At 39.0% G+C, this 21933-nt stretch overlaps 1 protein-coding gene across 1 annotated transcript; it reads left to right on the forward strand.

The window, feature by feature from the left end:
* Positions 1–6463: 6463 nt before the first annotated feature.
* Positions 6464–21708, forward strand: LOC101023852 (vascular non-inflammatory molecule 3-like). The gene is given in 7 exon segments (XM_021937850.2): positions 6464–9745; positions 15577–15769; positions 17478–17769; positions 19525–19774; positions 19776–19914; positions 20588–20761; positions 21441–21708. Coding segments are annotated over 7 exon segments (1617 nt in total). The 5' UTR covers positions 6464–9305; the 3' UTR covers positions 21570–21708.
* The last annotated feature ends 225 nt before the right edge of the window (positions 21709–21933 follow it).

The following is a 21933-nucleotide window of genomic DNA, read 5'->3' on the forward strand; positions in this document are numbered from 1 at the left end:
GTGATAATGTTCTAAAAGACATCTGAGACTGGATGCCTGCTTAGGTCAATATGGTTATTACACCCACACCCACACTCACACACTTACACTGAGCCACACACAGTTACTTCCAATGAAGGCATTCCTGAGAAGACATTTGGATAAAGAAACAGGGACAACTGTGAAGAGGATTTCTTGAGCATGCAAATAAGACAAAGTACTTGGAATGGGAAAGAAAACATGCCTGTAATCCTGATACTTTGGGAAACTGAGGCAGGAGGATTGCTTGAGCTCAGGAGTTCAAGACCAGCCTGAGCAACATGGTAAAACCCTATCTGTACCAAAAATACAAAAAGCCAGCCAGGTGTGGTGGTGTGTGGCTGTGTTCTCAGCTACTTGGGAGGCTGAGGTGGGAGGATCACTTGAGCCTCTGAGGTCAAAACTGCAGTGAGCTGTGATCGCGCCACTGCACTCCAGCCCAGACAAAACAGCAAGATCTTGTGTAAAAAAAAAAAAAAAAAAAAAAATCAGCAAATTCTTTGAGAATTTCTAGACCACGTGAAGCTAAGTCAAAGGAGAAAAATAACGAGAGTGAACTGACTAATTTCAATTTTACCTGTCTTCAAGAATTCTGTGACATCTTATTTTGTTTCAATATGGATTGAACAACCCTGCTAAAAGCTTTGATCAGTTATGTTATAAACCTTTGCTTCCTTGTTACTTTGCATTTTGCATTTCAGAAGTGAATTAAAAAAATACTGCACATCTACAACCATCTGATCTTCGACAAACTGGACAAAAAGAAGTAATGGGGAAAGGATTCCCTATTTAATAAATGGTTCTGGGAAAACTGGCTAGCCACATACAGACAATGGAAACTGGACCCCTTCCTTATACCTTATACAAAAATTAACTGAAGATGGATTGACAACTTAGATGTAAAACCCAAAACTATAAAAACCCTAGAAAAAAATCTAGACAGTACCATTCAGAACATAGGCACGAACAAAGATTTCATGACAAAAACACCAAAAGCAATTGCAACAAAAGCAAAAATTGACAAATAGAATCTAATTAAACTGAAGAGCTTCTTCACAGCAAAGAAGCTATCATCAGAGTGAACAGACAAGCCATGGAATGGAAGAAAATTTTTGCAATCTATCCTTCTGACAAAGGTTCAATATCCAGAATCTACAAGGAACTTAAACAAAAATTTTGCAATCAGACTGGGTGGGGTGGCTCATGCCTGTAATCCCAGCACTTGGGGAGGCTGAGGCAGGCGGATCACGAGGTCAGGATATCGAGACCATCCTGGGTAACATAGTGAAACCCTGTTTCTACAAAAAAAAAAAAAAAAATTAGCTGGGTGTGGTGGCGCACACCTGTAATCCCAGTTACTCGAGAGGCTGAAGCAGGAGAATAGCTTGAACCCAGCAGGCGGAGGTGGCAGTGAGCTGAGATTGTGTCACTGTACTCCAGCCTGGCAACAGAGCTAGACTCCATCTCAAAAAAAAAAAATTTTTTTTTGCAATCTATCCGTCTGACAAATGTCCAATATCCGGAATCTACAAGGAACATTTTATTCCACAAGAAAAAAAAAATGAACAACCCCATTAAAAAGTGGGCAAAGGGCATGAACAGACACTTCTTGAAAGAAGATATTTATGCAACTAACAATCATATAAAATAAAACTCAGCCAGGCGTGGTGGCTCACACCTGTAATCCCAGCAGTTTGGGAGGCTGAGGCGGGTGGATTACTTGAGGTCAGGAGTTCAAGACCAGCCTGGCCAACATGGTGAAACCCTATCTCTATTAAAAGTACAAAAATGAGCTGGGTGTGGTGGTGGGAACCTGTAGTCCCAACTGCTTGCGAGGCTGAGGTGGGTGGATCTCTTGAACCCGGGAGGCAGAGGTCGCAATGAGCTGAGATCCTGCCACTAAACTCCAGGTTGGGCAACAGAGTGACACTCTTTCTCAAAAAAAGAAAAAATGCATATTCCAAGTTATTTAAACATTTTATTTCTGCAGATGTTTCTGACACACAGATCGTTTTGCATAACAATCACCCACGGACCCACAGCCCAGCTTATGCAATAAGACAATATGGATAGAGCAGAAGCCTCTGTGTCCCAGCCCCAGCATGTCTCTTCTTGTTCCCATCCCCTTACCCCTGAGGAACTCCCTCTCCTAGGATAGTGACAGATTATTCCCATGACTTCTATATACGGACACAATCCTACTTAGTACAATTCTGCATCTTTTTCAAATGTGTATTCTATATATGGTAAATTATTCACATTTTGCATGTTTCTTATTTTTATACTCAACATCCTGAGCTTAGCCCATGTAAAAGAGCATTGCTCTATTTCATCCACTGTCACAGCTTTATGGTGCACTGTTTTCACTGCTTCATGGTGCACAGTTATATGGATATACAGATTACTAAGTTATTATCTCTCAGCTCCAAACCCACCCTTCCATATTCTTTTTTTTGTGATTCTGTGACTAAGTAAATACTTCTCTTTCGTTGGCTGCTCCCTGCTAAGTTTTGCTAGTAGGAGACACCAGAGGGACACTTACATTGGAAGAGGAAAGGGACTTGTCCTGTTAGCTGACCTATCGGTGTCTTCCCAACCACGGTATTGTACCTGGCAGCAGCAGTTTGTTCTAGCAGCTGTTGTTTCTAGGTTTTTTTCCCCACACTCTCAGAATCAGCATTATTGCCATTCTTCAAAAATACCAGCACCAGCCAGTACTGAGGTCCAGCTCCATGGGGGCCCTATGAGGATCTGATTCATCAGCACCAGCTGGAGAGCTCCCTCTTCTCCCCCTCCTGAGCCTCAGCTCCACAGGCTCCTCCAGCCACCTTCCAGCTTCTAACACTCTCTTCTTCCGTCTGTTCACACACTAGGACTGGTAGCTGCTTCCCGTAGTTACCATCTCAGAGTTACCCCAGTGTTCATTTTTTGCCCTTCATTCATCAAATACCTGTTGGGTCAGATCTTTATATTAAATTTACTTAAAATAATTGGGATGGTTTCTGTTTTCTGGTTGCATCTTGCCTGGTTCAACAGATAAAGCATTATTCATTTGTCCATTCTGCCGTTGATGAATATGGTGAGTATGGCCAGGCCTGCTGCATGGAAATTGTGGGTAAACCAGATGATGTGCTAACATACAAAATGTGGTTGCATTCAGCCGTGATGCAGTGGTGGACCCAGGCATGTGATCATGGCCCCTCAACCAGCCATCAGTAGGCAGGTAGCATGCCTATTTTGGGCTTTCTCTAACATGCAGTGGTGACGTGTAGTGATGTGAACTGACACGGACTTTCTTTGACCTGGCATCTTCTTCACTGTAAGAAAGTTACTGAAGCCATGATCTTTGGATACGTCTCTGTGAAAATGCAGGTTTGGTGTCGGTATATGTCCTTTATCTCAAATATATAATGTACTTTGTGGTGTTTATGTGATTTCTCAGTAATAAGCTGAACACAGAACCATGAAGCAATGTTAGCCAACTCTGCATCATCATTTTGAAGAACTTTGTACCTGGACTTTTGTTGCATGGTCAAGTTTAACACATACTTAAGTTTTCTACTTTTTTAGTTGTTTGTTTATTACAATTATTACTAGTATTATTTTCTATTATAGCTAAAACTTCTCTGAACATCCTGGTACATGTCTTCTTGTGCATCTTAAAATGTCAAATGAATTTTTGGATGCCTACTTTAGGTCAGGCAAGCCCTGTGCTGAATGGTGACAAATAAAACAAACTTTCTATTTCTGAAAGATCTCAGTCTAGAAGAAGAGAGAGAACATCACTACCACCATCATCATCATTACCACTCATTAGCATAGCAATTAAATAATGAGCATTTAGAATACGTCTCACACTGCGCTAAGCATTTTCAAGGATCTCATTTAATACATATAATAAAAGTCATAGAATATGATAGTGCTGTGATCAATACAAGGGCCAGAAATGGATCAATTCTACCTTGGAAGACCAGAAAAATGTCACAGACAAACAGAATAAGATAATCAGGGCATCTAAGATAGGGTTAGTCATGCATGCAAAGACATGGTAGTATGCTTCAGGCAGTGTTTAATGTATTAGGGAGGAAGGGGATGCAAGGAGGAAGGATAAGGACAGACGATGTAAAAAATAAGACTGGAGAGATAGTCCAGAGCCAGATTATTGAAACACAAATGAAGTCTAGACTTTATCTAGAAGCTGAGAGAAAGACACATTGAAGAGTTTTAGAGTCAAGTAGCCATGAGGGACTAAACAGTTTAAAAACTAGATAAATTTGATGGTAGTTTGAAGGATGGAGTGGAGGAGAAAGTTCTAAAGGCAAAGTAGCCAGGAAGGAGCCAACTGCAGCAGTCCCCTAAGGGTAGTGGAGTCCGTACAGGGACATGCTTGAGGAACAACAAAGAAGTCAATGCAACTGGAGCCGAGTGAACATGGGAAAAGTAGTAGGAATTGTTAGAAGTGACAGCTTATAGTGGTTCTTTTCGGCATTGTAAGAACTTGGCCTTTTACTCTGAGTAAAGTTGAATGCCATTGATAATTTTTTTTTTTTTTTTTTGAGACAGAGTTTCACTCTTGTTGCCCAGGCTGGAGTGCAATGGCGCAATCTCGGCTCACTGCAACCTCTGACTCCTGGGTTCAAGTGATTCTCCTACCTCAGCCTCCCGCATAGCTGGGATTATAGGTGCATGCCACTATGCTCAGCTAATTTCGTATTTTTAGTAGAGGCGGGTTTCTCCATTTTGGTCAGGCTGGTCTCGAACTCCTGACCTCAGGCGATCCGCCCGCCTTGGCTTCCCAAAGTGCTGGGATTACAGGTGTGAGTCACTGCGCCCAGGCCATTGATAGGTTTTGAGCAGAGGAATGACATGATTAGTCTTACATTTTAATAGAATGGCTCTGATTGTTGTTGTGCAAAAGTAGAAGTAGTGGTACAAAAACCAGGTGCGAGGGTTTGGGAATAATCCAGACTAGTGATAATGATGGCTTGGACCACAGTTGCTGTAGTAAAAGACTACTTGCTTAAACGTGTGTAGACTGAGAGAGATAGAAAGAAGTAAGGATGACTCCAAGGGTTTTGACCTGAACAAAAGGGAGATGAGAGAAGCCATTGACTGAGATCTGAAAGACTACTGGTCAAAGAGCATCAGGAGGAGAAAGTCAGGAGCTCAGTTTTGTTCATGTTGATCAGATAAGCCTTCATACATCCAAGTGGAGATTTTGAGTAGACTGTTACTAGACATAAGAGTCTAGAGTTCTCAAGGGAGGTTTGAGATAGATATATAAATCTGTGAGTCACTAATGTTAAATATGTAGATGGTATTTAAACAGATGAAATGGATGTGATCACCTAGGAAGTGAGTGTAGATTGGAACAGAAGACTTCCAAAGGTTGGGGCTCCAGGGTGCACCAATATTGCCAAGTCAGGGATCATGAGTAGAAACCAGAAAAAAAAAAAGTCCAAAGAAACAAAACAAAGTAAACAAATACAAAAGCCAAGAAGAAAGAAAGAGGAAAACCAAAAGAGTGTGAAGAAGAAAGTACATTAAGAATGGGATAATGGCAGCTGTGTCAAATACTACCAAGACGTCAAGTGAGATGAGGCTGAGAACTGACCATCGAACTTAGTAATAGGGAGATTAATGGCAACTGGACAAGGCAATGAAATCATGGGGGTAAAATCCTGTTGGGAGGACAGGAATTGAGGCAAGGAGTACACGCCATGGTGGAAAGGAGTTTTGTTGTAAAATAAAGCTGAGAAATGGGGCAGGACCTGGAAGGGGATGTCAGATCAAGAAGGTTTTTTTTTTTTTTTTAGATAGAAAATATTACCAGATAGTTATAGAATATATAATAGGATACTTGTGTTTTCTTTATTGTATCCAATAGAGAAAGAAAAATTGGTGATAAACAGTAATGGGGCTGGGCACAGTGGCTCATGCCTCTAATCCCAGCACTTTGGGAGGCCAAGGTGGGTGGATCACTTGAGGTCAGGAGTTCGAGAATAGCCTGGTTAATATGGCGAAACCCTGTCTCTACTGAAAATACAAAAATCAGCCAGGCATGGTGATGTGCACCTGTAAGTCCAGCTACTCGGGAGACTTGGGGAGGAGAATTGCTTGAACCTGGGAGGCGGAGGTTGCAGTGAGCCAAGATTGCGCCACTGCATTCCAGCCTGGGTGATGGAGCAAGTTTCCATCTCCAAAAAAAAAAAAGAAAAGAAAGCCGAGCATGGTGGTTCATGTGTATAATCCCAGCACTTCGAGAGGCCAAGGTGAGCAGATCACTTGAGATCAGGAGTTTGAGACCACCCTGGCCAACATGGTAAAACTCTGTCTCTGCTAAAAATACAAAAATTAGCCAGGTGTGGGGACGGGTGCCTGTAATCCCAGCTACTTGGGAGACTGAGGCAGGAGAATCTTTTGAACCTGGGAGGTGGAGGTTGCAGTGAGCCAAGACTGCACCATTACTCTAGAGCCTGGGTGACAGAGTGAGATCCTGTCTCCAAAACAAACAAACAAAAAAGTAAGAGGGCCTAACTTCTAGAGCAATGTCCTTGGGATCCAGTGCTCAAGGATAGGGGCTAGACTTAAATAGGGTCAAGAGCAGTCATTTATAATAAGGATGGAGGGAGGCAGTATTTACAGGTCCAGATGGCTGGCAGGTGGGTCAATACCTGGTGGGAGCTTGTGGAAGGGAGCTCTTCTGAGTTGAATAAATAGGCCTGAAGTTCAGAACAGAAGTTTGAGCAAAAGATAGAGACACAGTCATTATCCTTTCGTTAGAAGATAGTTGAAGTTATGAAGTAGAAAAAAACCTGGGGCCAGGTGAGAAGGTAGAGTAAGGGATTGAAAAACAGTGAACAACAATGTGGCTACTGGCCATAAGTGCATTCAGAGTTTAGAGAAGGGAATAGCAACAAGACTGGGGAGGCAATGGATTTGAGCTTGAATGGCAGGATTTGGTCAGAATCATTCCAGGATCAGAGCAGCAGTGATCATGTTATAAGAAGAGTACTTTTAGCTAAGAACACAAAATATAAAATGGAACTAAGAGAAAGAAAGCTCTTACTCTCTGCTTTGATTCAACATATACATGGGAAGTATCTTAATTAATGATAGCAATGGTCAAGGGAACGCTAATGGATTACAGTATTGAGGGCTAGGGTGGGAGGAGTGGGATCAGAGAGGCTGATGGAGAGCCTGAAAGAGGAATTCTTGTTCATGATAAGGAGAATGGAGAGGAGGTTTTACAATGAGTGTTAGAAATAAAGATTTGGGGAAAGCCAATACACTCTTAGAGATGTTCTTTCAGCACCTCTTCTCTCCTTTAAAATGTGTCCCTTACATATTTAAAAGAAGAATTATATTTACTGTAATACAAAACTTCTGACTCTAAACTTCTTAATCCTACAATAATGCCAGACTTTCATAAGGATTATGTACCAATACAGTGTTTCAAATAATTTGTATCTGCAAGCCTTATACACCTATGAAACAAAGGCGTTATTGATAACATTGGGTAATAAAATATATAACTCAAGTTTCTATTGATTTCAACATAATAAAAAGCTGGTACATTTCCTGGAACTAGGGACTGGGAGAATGAAGGGGAATTCCTATTTGTTTCCTTTTGATTCTATTCAGAAACTCAGGTGAACCAATAAAAGAGTTAGAATTTCAACTCGAAATATGAAAATTGTTTTCTTCTCATACCAGATCAATCCATCTGTCTTACATGGTTTCCCTCTTCTCCTCAGAAATTTATTTTGAAAAGAATTTATGTCTGATGTCTGATGAAAATAATTTATGTCAGACATAAATTCAGAATTTAGGGCTGAATTTATGTTCATATGTCCTTATGCCCAGGAAACACCATGGGGTACCTGGGAGCAGAAATATTTGGATAATGGAAAAGTTTATTGAAACCAAGGAACTTTGAATTATAGAACCAAACCAAACCCAATAGACACAAATCTCCATAACTTACAAGTTTCCTTAGATCTTAGAAAGCATTTCAAGAGGGAGAAGCAGTGTTAATTGTTCTAGAATCAGAGATTTAAACCTTAAAAAAAATTTCTACATTTTAAATTAACTCATATTCAAACAAGGGGATTCAATCCAAAATTAGGTGAGGGAATTGAATTTAACTAATCAAAAAACATTTACAGAGCTTAGCACTGTATAAAATTCTATAGAGAAGCAGAGAATTATAATGTGACCTTGTCCTTAAGGGACTTATAAGGATGATATGTTTAAAAAATAAAAGAATTGAGAGAGAACTTAACACTTTTTGAATTATTGATTAGTCTTCAAATGGAAGCAAGTTTAAACTGTAGAACACAGGTGAAGTAAATTGCATCTCAATAACAAGAAAGAAAGTTCTTAAAATTGGCAATGTTCAAAGGTGGAATAGACTGGTCCATCAGGTAGTAGATTCCTTCATTCAACATTCATTCACATATTGAGCTTTCACCATCTGTCACACGTGTGCCGGGGTGATGAGGTTCAACAGTGAGCAGGACACTTCCCTTACCCTCCAGGGGCCACATCCCAGGATACACCATCTCTGTCTAGATGTTTATTGGACATGGATGTTCTGAAAGAAAACATCAAGTTTCTTTTTAATCTCTTTAAGAAGACAAAACATGCATATACAATATTAAGTATTGGTATAATATTTAAATTAAAGGTCAAGACAACAGCAAGGAGTGAGAGACATTCAGCAGCACAGAAAAAAATGCTATAGGAGTTCAGAAATATCACTTAGGACTGGGGTGGATTTGGGAGTACTCTAGGGGGAGTTGGAACTTAGACAGATGGAGAACAAGGGCCTTTCAAATGGAAATGGCCATATAAATATATAAGTAGAGTGCTCAACAAATTGTTGCTATGATGACTACCTTCTGGAACAGTCCAGTATTGGCCCTTTTAATAGAAATATTGGCTTACCAGGAAAACCTTTTTTTATTAAAAAAAGAAAAAAACAAAAAGACTTCAACTGCCAGTGTGTTTTGGACTGGGGTGAATTCATCTGGTTGGCTCACTCTTTTAGTGTTGAGTTCACTCTGAACAATGTCAACAACTGCACTGTACACTTGGGTCAATCCGATTATGTCCTGGCTCTCATTTTTCTTGCACAGCATCCTTTCTCAATGCTGTGTTGTGTAATGTATGTGTAAGAAAATATAAACAGTCAATGTCGGAAGGGATTTAATGTAAAGTTTTTCCAGTGAAACAAAACGTTTAAGAATCTGAGTTTGTTTTTCAAAGATCACTAAATTTTAGTTATGATTAGATCATATTTTCCAAAATGTGTGGCAGTTGTTGCCCTCCTTGCCCTGAGTGTTGGTGCGCTGGACACTTTTAGTGCTGCAGTATATGAGCATACAGTGATATTACCAAACAGAACAGAAACACCTGTTTCAAAAGAAGAAGGTTTGCTCCTGATGAACAAGAACATAGATGTTTTGGAGAAAGCAGTTAAGCTGGCAGCGAAGCAGGTATTACCCTTTTATACTTGTAAAGGAGACTTGCAGTTTGATAAAAGAGTATTTGGAATTCATGAGAAACTTTTTTGCCCCACTTGTTTTGAGCAGGGTGCACATATCATTGTGACCCCAGAAGATGGAATCTATGGTTGGGTCTTCACCAGGGAGAGCATTTACCCCTATTTGGAGGATATACCAGACCCTGGAGTGAACTGGATTCCATGTAGAGAACCCTGGAGGTGATGTCATATAATTAATTTCTAAACAAAACTTGTGACGTTGTAAAACACCAACAGTAAACTCACTGAACTTGACTGGTACTTGTGTTGATAAATAGTCAATCTGTGGCATAGGATGTAGATGCTTCCTTTTTTTTTCTGTAATTTCAACTTTTATTTTAGATTGAGGGAGTACATGTGCAGGTTTGTTACATGGGTAAATTGCATGACGCTGAGGATTGGAGTACAATGATCGTGCCACCCAGCATAGTATCCAATAGGAAGGTTTTCAGTGCTTGCCTTCCTCCCTCTGTCCCCGCTCTATTAGTTGCCAGTGTCTATTGTTCCCATCTTTATGGTCATGAGTTCCCAATGCTTAGCTCCCACTTATAAGTGAGAACATGCAGTATTTGGTTTTCTGCTTCTGTGTTAACTCGCTGAGGATAATGTCCTTTGTTGATGCAAAAGACATGATTTTGTTCTTTCTTGGGCACCTAGGTTAATTCCATATCTTTGCTGTTGTGAAAAGTGCTGCGATGAACATAAAAGTGCATCAGTCTTTTTGGTAGAATGATTTCCTTTCCTTTGGGCATATACCTAGTAATGGGATTGTGAGTCAAATGGCCGCTGTGTTTTAAGTTCTCTGAGAAATCTCCAAACTGCTTTCCACAATGGCTGAACTAATTTACATTTCCACCAACAGTGTATAAGCATTCCCTTTTCTCCATAGCATCTTTTATTATTTGACTTTTTGTTAATAGTCATTCTGACTGGCATGAGAGATATCTCATTGTAGTTTTGCTTGGCATTTCTCTGATGATAAGTGTTGAGTGTTTGTTCATGTGTTTGTCAGCCGCTTGTATGTCCTTTTTTGAGAAGTGTCTGTTCATGTCTTTTGCCTACTTTTCAATCGAGTTATTTGTTTTGTTTTTGCTTATTGATTTAAGTTCCTTATGGATTCTGGATATTAGACCTTTGTTAGATGCCTTGTTTGCAAATGTTTTCTCCCATTCTGTAGGTTGTCTATTTACTCTGTTGATAGTTGGCTTTTGCTGTACAGAGCGCTTTAGTTAAATTAGGTCCTACGTGTAAATTTTTGTTTTTGTTGCAATTGCTTTTGAGGACTTAGTCATAAATTATTTTCCAAGGTTGATGTCCAGAATGGTGTTTCTTAGATTTCTTCTAGGATTCTTATAGTTTGAGGTCATAAATTTAAATCTTTCATCCATTTTGAGTTAATTTTTGTGTATGGTGAAAGATAGGGGTCCAGTTTCAATCTTCTGCATGTGGCTAGCCAGATATTCCAGCACCTTTTGTTGAATAAGGAGTCCTTTCCCCATGCTTACTTTTGTGAACTTTGTTTGAGCTACAGATGGTTGTAGGTATGCAGCTTTGTTTCTAGGTTCTCTATTCTGTTCTATGGTCTGTGTGTCTGTTTTTCTAACAGTACCATGTTGTTTTGGTTACTGTAGCCTTGGGTAATGTGATGCCTCAGGCTTTGTTCTTTTTGCTTACCAGCACTTTGGGAGGCTGAGGTGGGCGGATCACTTGAGATCAGGAGTTTGAGACCAGCCTGGACAACATGGTAAAACCCCATCTCAACTAAAATACAAAAATTAGCTGGGTGTAGTGGTGTTTGCCTGTAATCCCAGCTACTCGGGAGGCTGAGGCAGGAGAATTGCTTGAATGACAGAGTGAGACTCTGTCTCAAAACAAAAAAAAAAAAACAAAACAAAACAAAAAACCCCAGAAAAGAAATAGTGTTGAATCTGCAGATACTGCTTACATTTCATAATGTATATCATCTGGCATATCTCCTGTTTGGTAAGTGACTTGAGATACTGATGACTGGTTGGGTATTTGTTGCAATTGTCTTTCAAGAACAGTAGGTGTGAGGCCGGGCGCGGTGGCTCACGACTGTAATCCCAACACTTTGGGAGGCTGAGATGGGCGGATCACGAGGTCGGGAGATGGAGACCATCCTGGCTAACACGGTGAAACCCTGTCTCTACTAAAAATACAAAAACATTAGATGGGCGTAGTGGTGGGCACCTGTAGTCCTAGCTACTTGGGAGGCTGAGGCAGGAGAATGGCGTGAACCCCTGAGGCAGAGGCAGGAGAATGTCGTGAACCCAGGAGGCAGAGCTTGCAGTAAGCCGAGATCGTGCCACTGCGCTACAGCCTGGGCGACGAAGCGAGACTCCATCTCCAAAGAAAAGAAAAGAAAAGAAAAGTGGCTGTGACCAGGCGTGGTGGCTCAAACTTGTAATCCCATCACTGTGGGAAGCCAAAGCAAGAGGATTGCTTGAAGCCAGAACTTTGAGATCAGCCTGCGCAGCAAAGCCAGATCCTGTATCTGCAAATAAAAATAAAAATTAAAAAATTACCCAGGTGTGGTGGTGCACACCTATAATCCCAGCTACTCGAGAGGCTGAGGCAGGAGGATCACTGGAGCCCAGGAGTTTGAGGCTGCAGTGAGCTATGATTGCATCACTGCACTCCAGCCTGGGTGACAGTAAGACCTTGTCTTAAAACAAATAGTAGGTATAGGCCAGGTGCGGTGGCTTACGCCTGTAACCCCAGCACTTTGGGAAGTGGACTTGGACAAATCACCTGAGGCCAGGAGTTCAAGACCAGCCTGGCCAACATGAGGAAACCCCGTCTCTACTAAAAAATACAAACATTAGCCGGATGTGGTTGTGCATGCCTATAATCCCAGCTACTTGGGAGGCTGAGGCAGGAGAATTGCTTGAACCCAGGAGGCAGAGGTTGCAGTGAGCCGAGATCATGCCACTGCACTCCAGCCTGGGTGACAGAATGAGACTCGGTCTCAAAAAAAAAAAAAAAAATATATATATATATATATAGTAGGTATACACACAATTGTTATAGTAAATGTGTTTAACTGGGTTTGAACAAAGTGAAAGAGTTGTAATATCTAGGACCTGTGTCCCAAATACAAGTAAGTTGTTTCATCCACAGACACCTGCCTTCTTCATAGGAAGAGTAAAAAGATGAATAAGCCTGTTTCCAAAGAGCTTTGCTATCACTATCATTTACAATGCAATCAATATGGCAAATGGAAATTGTACAGGACTTCTGCGACCACATTTTACGACCACCTAGCTGAGTGATGTAACCTAAATGCCTAACATTTCCATTTCTTTATCTGTAAAACAGGGATAATAGAGTCCTTGTCTTAATTCTCTTACAGAGTAGACAAGAGTAATGAAGTAATACACATGGAATTTGTACATTGTAATGCACTGTCCAATGCTAGCTGTTACTATTCCTTTTTTTTAGCAGAAGGGACTGAGTCTGAACTTCTTTGTGTTCTTGTCCTTTGAGAAACTTTAGTAATTATTAGTAGATGTAATTTAGGCATAACTTTCTTAAAGAAAATATGCATAATTAATATGATATTTATGAAATAGATTATTTTAGTTGTATTAATGGTTTAAAATAGATTAAGATTATTTCTTTAAATAGCAAAATTGATGGGTTAAGAAGTTATTTAACTTGCTAATTTTAAATTTGCATGCACCTGTTTAGAACTACATCTATTGTGCAAAAAGAGAAACTTCTTTGATAATTTTACCTATGTAAAATTAAGTGAAAAGTCATGCTTAATGGTACAACATTCAGGCTCAGCTATGTGAGTCAAGCCTCACTCTGGGATTTTTACCTTTGGAAAAATATTCTCTAAACATTGCGTGCTCTGTGTTTACAGAAACCATGTCACTGTGACTCAACATCTACTTGCTTATGAGGCATTTCCCAGAACAAGAAGGAATGAATCATTATTTGCTGCAATTCATGAGACTTACACTAAAATGTACTGTATTTGATTGGGCTAATGAAACTAACTTTTCCAGGGGAAAGATACCCATAATTCTGATAATTAGCTATAGACAAATTATTTTAGGTTGGGAAAGTAAGTGACTGATGAAATTTCAACATTATGAACTCTTACACCTACTTATTCAAATGACAACCTTTCAGTTTTGTGTTACAAAAAGGAGAAATCCAGTATTTAATATAATGATAATATCGGAAAAGAAAGTCAGTTTTCTCCCTAGTGATATTTATACCTTAAGAGAATAATAGAGAGTCATGAGGTCATCCTTGCATGTTTAAATATTTAGAATGCTGACGTGTCAAAGAGTTCCATGGGCTTTTTTCATGAGTAGCTAGTGGGAAATATTAAATAACTCAAATTATTTAGTCAAGAAAAGAAAAATTAAACAAAGGACACGATAAACTTATTAAAGGTCTTAATGAATGTGAATATTAGTAGTATTTCTCTGTTTTTTTTTTTTTTTAGAAGAAAATAAAAAAAAAGGTCTAAACCAGTAGGCCATTAAAGTGTCCTTTTTATTCAAAGGTTAGTTTAACCTCAATTGCAGAAGGGCTGTGAGATCACAGAGAGACATGGAATGGCCTCTAATCACACAATCCATAATAGCAATGTTCATTTACTGAGCACTTACTTGGTTCCAAGAACTGTACCTGGTGTACTATACACATTATTGCATTCAATTTATGCAGTTGGCATTACTATTTGCATTGCAAATATGTGAAAAAAGGAAGGCTTATGATCTCATAATTGGTCATTAGATTGGCCGTAATTAAAACAGCTATGTCCTTTAAGCTGTGCTAACGGAATGGACTCTAAGGGCTTAGATGCACCATATTATAATAAGATTTTAGTGACTAGCAAAGCCATTTATTTGACAGAGTGAGCTGGTTGCTAAACCTGTTTTTATCATATTTTCTGCTGAAATCTGCCTCTCTTTAACTTCCTTTCATTGTTTTTGTGCACTCTATGCTATGTTCACACATATGACCCATCTCCTATAAATTAAGCCTTTCAAATATTTGAAGCCAGCTATCACCATGCCACATTCCCTTCTTATATCAAGGATAAATATCTTTAATATGGATGGACTTGGTAAAACAATTTCATGTCTGTACTTATCTCAGGATTTCTCATGTGGATCCACTAAGGCAGAAAGGAAGCTATTATGTTACATTTGACAGATGAGGAAACTGAGCCAGCACAGTGAAGTGTTTTTATTTTTTATTTTAATTTTTAACATTTCCACTACTTAATGCTATATTTGTTTTCTATAGAAGACAATCTGGAGGGTACAAACTATTTACTGTCACCTGGCATTTCTGTTTCCAACCACATCTCGTATCAGCAAACTTGTACAAATTATGGCTTGGATTATAGAAAAGGTCCTCTCCATTTGCAGAGTCTGCTAAATTTCTTTTTTTTTTTTTAAATTTATTTATTATTATTATACTGTAAGTTGTAGGGTACATGTGCATAGTGGGTTTGTTACATATGTATACTTGTGCCTTGTTGGTGTGCTGCACCCATCAACTCGTCATTTACATCAGGTATAACTCCCAATGCAATCTCTCCCCCCCTCCCCCCTCCCCATGATAGGCCCCGATTATTGTGATGTTCCCCTTCCACCGAGTCAAGTGATCTCATTGTTCAGTTCCCACCTATGAGTGACACCATGAAGTCTGCTAAATTTCAAGCGCTTCACTTATCTTCCTGGGAGCACTTCATAAGAGAATGTGCTGCTTCTTTTCATCCTCCTCTTCCTCTTCCATCTTTTCTTTGCTTCAGTCTTGTACTGTAATCTGGAGTTTGGCATAGTAAATTAGGTTAGCTTTCAGGAAGATAAACACTATGTCACATGAGAGTTTTAAAATATTTTCTCTTGCTTCTTGACCTAGAGCTGTTGTGTTATGGGTAATGGGCAAATAAAGTATCACTTTGGTATTTCAGAAATCACTAAAATATAGTAAGTTTGAGGAAATGTCTATTGAATTAGATTTGGCAACACACCAGTGCAACAAAGACTCAGCTGCCTGGCCAAGGACAACTCTATCTATGTTGTGGCTAATACTGGGGACATGAAGCCATGCAATGCCAGTGACCCTCAGTGTCCCCCTGATGGCCATTACCAATACAACACTGATGTGGTGTTTGATTCTTAGGGAAAACTGGTGGCACGCTACCATAAGGTGAGAATCACTTGTGCCTTAGCTCAACTTGTTACTTCTTTTGTGTGCTTGTGGTATGTATGTGTGTCTGCTTGTTGAATGCTGGGAAGAGAACTGTTGTAGACGCATCTTATAATTATTACATCATAGTTGAAAAGGAGATTTAATTCAGTTCCATATAAAGTTCTGGGTTTCCATTTATCATTAAACAGAATATGGTAGAGTATTTAAATGGGTGTGACAATAACCACACAAAGCTTTTAATGTTCTCTGAAAAAGAAGTAAAAATTCTGTTTCATTCATGATTTAATATCAGGTTCATTTTTTAGCCCAATTTGTTAGCATTTCATACTAAGCTACCATATATTCCATTAGGACTTTTTTGATTGCAATGAAAACAAAACCTTGACAATTTCTTGCTTATGCACATGTAAAAATTGTAGCATAGAAAGGATAGGTCTCATTTCAGTGCAGTCTGACACTCAGAGGCTCCAAAATTATCATCCATCCCTCTAGCTCTCCTAGCCCTTTGTTACAGCTTCTTTCTTGGGGCAACTCTCCTTTTAGAAGCCACATTGCTGGAGCAACACGCAGTTCACATCTTTATCAACAAAATCTACAGGAAGGGTATATTTCTCCCTCCTAGAACCCTGCAAAGGCCTTATCACTCCTTGATTCAATTAGTTGACATGCCTTTCCTGAGCCAACCACCAAAGGATGAAGGATAGACTGCCACATGGGAGAAGAATGGAGGAGCAAGAGGCCTCCAGGGACCACAGAGATGGGAAGTAGCTCTCCCCAGAGCACACGCATGCACACAACAGGCCAAACAAAAACCTGAGCAAAACATACGCTGTACTCCTGAGCCCAGGTTAAGTGGAGTTTTGGAAAAAGAATCAGGCTGAAAAATAAAATAAAATTACTAATGGCTTACTAATTAATAATATGTAACAATTGCATTGTCTAAATTAATTTTCAATGGACTTCACTTCACTTCTAAAAACCTGGCAGTATCATTGGGACACATGACAAAGTTTGTTTTATTAATATGGTAGTGCTGTTGAAATTTAAAGAATACAGTGGAAAACAATCTGAGAAGTGTAGGATTCAAGATTTCAACCTGTGATTTTAAGATAGAAATTTTCACATTTTAAATATCGTTTGTACATGTACATTGGTTGTAAAAAAGATAAAGTTTTTTGATTAGTGTCACAGTAAGAAAATTTATAGATGGTGGTATAGTGGGCATGATTTTTACAAATGTATGGGTAACAGTTTTATTTTGTTGTTGTTGTTGTTGTTGTTGTTGTTGGAAATGGAATCTCGCTCTGTTGCACAGGCTGGAGTGCAGCAGCACGATCTCGGCTCACTGCAACCTCCGCCTCCCAGATTCAGGGACTCCTCCTGCCTCAGCCTCCGAGTAACTGGAATTACAGGTGCATGCCATCATGCCTGGCTAAATATTTTTGATATTTGTAGTATAGACAGGGTTTCACCACATCAGCCAGGCTGGTCTCGAACTCCTGACCTCAAGTGATCTGCCCACCTCAGCCTCCTAAAGTGCTGGGATTATAGGTGTAAGCCACCACACCTGGCCTATGTGTAACAGTTTTAAACCTGCAAGTCAACATACATGGGAGGAAAGATTTAATGGGGAAAGACTTAATTGATCACATCTATTTGGCAGTTTTCTTATTAATTTTCTTCTTCTTTGCTTTTTTATTAACAGTACAACCTTTTTGCACCTGAAATTCAATTCGATTTCTCCAAGGATTCAGAACTTGTGACTTTTGACACTCCCTTTGGGAAGTCTGGCATTTTTACTTGCTTTGACATTTTTTCTCATGACCCAGCTGTGGTGGTGGTGGATGAGTTTCAAGTTGACAGCATTCTCTACCCCACAGCATGGTACAACACGCTGCCCCTCCTCTCGGCTGTTCCCTTCCATTCAGCATGGGCCAAGGCCATGGGAGTCAATCTACTTGCTGCAAATACCCACAACACCAGCATGCACATGACAGGTAACTCATGCAGGCATGTGCCAAGTGGGAGTGACAGTCTTAAAAAGGCTTCATTGATTTTCAAGCCACACACTTTTGTTTAATAACTTTATTACCAATTTTAAGATCACAAAATTAATAACAGCATTTGTTTCTACTTAAGGAAACTTCATTGTCCTTGTGAATAAAGGAGGCAAACATTATTATCTCAATTTTACTTGAAAGGAAATTGGGGCTGGAGGAAGTCACATAAAAAAATCAAAGCCAGTTCTAAGAAACTTCCTAGCCAATGTGCATTAGTAATATCGAAATAAATCTTGTTGTTTAAAGTAAACAGATAACCTACAGAGCAGAAGAAAATATTTGCAAACTATGCATTCCATAGAGATCTAATATCCAGAATCCATAAGGAACTTAAACAAATCAACAAACAAAAAGCAAACTATCCCATTAAAAAATGGACAAAGGACGTGAACAGGCACTTCTCAAAAGAAGACATACACGTGGCCAGCAAGCATGTAAAAATGCTCAACATCACTAATCATTAGAGAAATGCAAATCAAAACCACAATGAGATACCACCTCACTCCAGTCAGAATGGCTATGATTAAAAAAATAAAAGACAAACACATGCTGGCAAGGTTGTGAAGAAAAGGGAACGCTTGTACACTGCTGGTGAAAATGTAAATTAGTTCAGCCACAGTGTAAAGCAGTTTGGAGATTTCTCGGAGAACTTAAAACAGAACTGCCATTCGACCCAGCAATCCCATTAATAGGTATATACCTAAAGGAATATAAAACATTCTACTATAAAGACATATGCACTTGTATGTTAATTGCAGCACTTTTTGCAATAGCAATAACATGGAATCAACCTAGGTGCTCATCAACAGTGAAGTGGATAAGGAAAATGTGATACATATACACCATGGAATACTACATAGCCATGAAAAAGAATGAAATAATGTTCTATGCAACAAGATGGATGCAACTGGAGGTCATTATCCTCAGCGAGTTAACACAGGAACAGAAAATCAAATACCACATGTTCTCATTTAAGAGTTGAAGTTAAAAATTGAGTACACATGAACACAAAGAGGGAAACAATAGACACCAGGGCTTAGTTGAGGGTGGAGGGTAGGAGGAGGGTGATGATTGAAAAACTACCTATTGGATATTATGCTCACTACCTGGGTGACAAAATCATTTACACACCAAACCCCAGCAACATGCAATTTACCCATGTAACAAACCTTCACATATTTCCCTTCTATACTAAAATGAAAATTGGAAAAAAAAATACAAATAAATACAAATATTCCAGGCATTAAAAAAAAAACTTGTCGAAGTGATAAAAATCACTTTTAACTTAATCGGGTTTTTAGAGTTTCTCCTTTATAATATCCATGTTCAAAGTAATGCAGGCTTCCTTCTTAATTGCTTTGTTATTTGTTGAATAACAAATCCCAAACACAAATAAACTAAATCGTCAGTGGAGAGCTAAAATTATTCTTCACATTGGGGGATTTTCTAGTTTGTTGCTAAGTTGGCTTAAAACTATGCCCTCCATGTCAAATGATAATTTCAGTGCAAGTAGCACCTTATGGAGGACACACAGTCAAATTGGAACTTAGGCCAATGTAACAACTAACTCCTTATCTGTCTTAAAAATATGCTTTAATAACTTTGTATTTAATTCCACATGGGAATATTCTATTAGTTGGTCACCATAACAAATCTGAAACCAATGTTTGTGTTTCTGTATGTTGCTTGTAGGGAGTGGAATCTACACCCCAGAAGCAGTCAAGGTGTACCACTATGACATGGAAACAGAGAGTGGTCAGCTGTTGCTATCAGACCCGAAGTCTCAGCCTCGCCGTGAGCCCACCTACCCTGAAGCTGTTGACTGGCATGCATATTCCAGCAGTGTCAAACCGTTTTCCTCTGAGCAGTCAGATTTTCCGGGGATGATTTATTTTGATGAATTTACCTTCACTGAGCTTAAGAGAAATCCAGGAAATTACAGTTTGCCAGAAAGATCTGCGTTGTCACTTAACTTACAAGATGTCTAAAAAGCGAGCAGATGAGGTCTATGCCCTAGGTGCTTTTGAAGGACTGCACACAGTAGAAGGCCAGTATTACTTACAGCTAGAAATGCTTAAATATGTTAGAGTGGTCTCATTATTAGTTTTTATTCTAAGTCATCATTGCCTTTCTTTGAAAATTGGGCTGGATTTAGCTAATTTTATAATTAGTAATGTTATCACTGAATTTTGTCCCCAGAACACATTATTTGTTCAGTCTTAGCAAGAACAGAATTAGTTGTTTTAGTTGCAAGGCAAAAACATAAAGCAAATTGATTAGTTATCAGCAGGCCAGGTTCAGGTTTCAAAAGCTGCAACTTCTGTGTGTTCTCTTTTTCCATCAGTTTACTTTAGAGCAGTGTTTTTCAAATTGTCTTCAACTAAATCCAGAGAAAGAAGGATAATTTATATCATCACCCAGTGTAGCCAAGTAGATGTGTGACTGAATAAAAAAAAGATATTTAATTGAAGTAGTTTATGAAATAATTTAAAATAGGATTATAAATAGCTATTATTATGTGCAATGGACTCTGATTTTTAAAATTCTAGTCTATTCTATTTGACTTCAGTATAAAAAGTGCTAATCCTGACCCACTAAATTGATTTTAGGATTCACTAATAAGTTGTTACCTGCAGTTGGAGAAATACTTCTTATGAGGCAATTTAAATATTCCTTTATAGTTTGAAATTGCATTATTTAGCTGAGAAACTATTTGCAAGGTTTCTGACTCCTTCTCTTTTCTTTTCTTCCATAGATATGCACATTACTGAAGTGTCAAACCACTGACCTGGAAACGTATGGAGAAGCTGTGGGATCAGCTTTTACCAGGTTTGAGGACTTCTCTCTCAGTGGCACATTCGGAACGCATTATGTTTTCCCACAGATCACTCTAAGTGGGAGTCAGCTTGCCCCTGAAAGACATTAGGAGGTAGGAGGTGTGCAGGATGATGAATTCCTTCGAACAGAGCAGATGGGTAGAGCAGCATAAAGAAAATCTTTGCAATAATGAGAGTATAGCAATACCGTGGTTCACATTCCACAAGAAACACTTTAAAGACGTGGGAACTATGATATGGAATACAAGTTGTGGTTTTAGATTGCCATTAGGCTGTGATGGAGAATGTGGGGTTCATTTTTTTTTAACAAAAATGTGATGTTGATATTCAAGGCAACAGTAAATTCATAGAGAAGCTAAAACAAAAATATTGATTGCTGATAATGGCAATAATGTTGTCATTTGCATGGTGTAGAAGGTGCAAATTAAATACATTAAATAATGCATCTACAACTTCTTTTCTGGGTATGCTATTTTGAGAAGTTGTTATAATTATACTAATAACTAATATTTTGGATAGTGTTTCATGAGTTTGAAGAACATATTTTTATACATGATCTTATTTGACCACCTGTGCAACAAATTTGTTTGCTGTACTTTCAAGCAAAGCCCCTCTACTTTCAGACTTGAAACATGAACCTGGGTCTTCCAACACAAATCCTGTGTGATTTTTACCATTCTACACTGCTTTAGGAGTGATCTTGCCAGAGAAGGGATCTAGGCTGTAACCTAAACTCTGCACTGAAGTTAATCCTTTGTTTTCTTTGACCAGATTTCAAGAGATGGACGCTTGAGGAGCCGAAGTGGAGCCCCTTTGCCTGTCTTAGTTATGGCCTTGTATGGAAGAGTGTTAGAGAAGGACCCTCCATGCTTAGGGCAGGGACCTGGGAAGTTCCAGTGATCTCCTTTAGCAGAGCCTTTTTAGGATCAGCCTGGCTAAGGGAGGAAGGAAAAAAAGAGATCTGTTAGTGTCTGTTTAGAAGAGATGGCATGAACTTACGGAAACAAATAGAATAAACTTAAGCAGATTTGAAAAGCAACAAGTGTGTGTGCAAATTTCACATTTTACGTATTTGGTATAGCACAGGTTCATTCGTGGGAGCTGCATTCATCCTCCATGTATGTGAGTTTAAGTATATGTAAGTATGTATATGTATAGTGGAGCATATATTTAAATGGGAAGAGAGCCTAGAAAAATCCTTTTGCAGTAACTGCACTAAGGTATGCAAGTGTTGTTTTCATCATAAGATGGTTAATTTTATGTG

Source organism: Papio anubis, chromosome 6 (genome assembly GCF_008728515.1).
Source record: "Papio anubis isolate 15944 chromosome 6, Panubis1.0, whole genome shotgun sequence".
Lineage (NCBI taxonomy): Eukaryota > Metazoa > Chordata > Mammalia > Primates > Cercopithecidae > Papio > Papio anubis.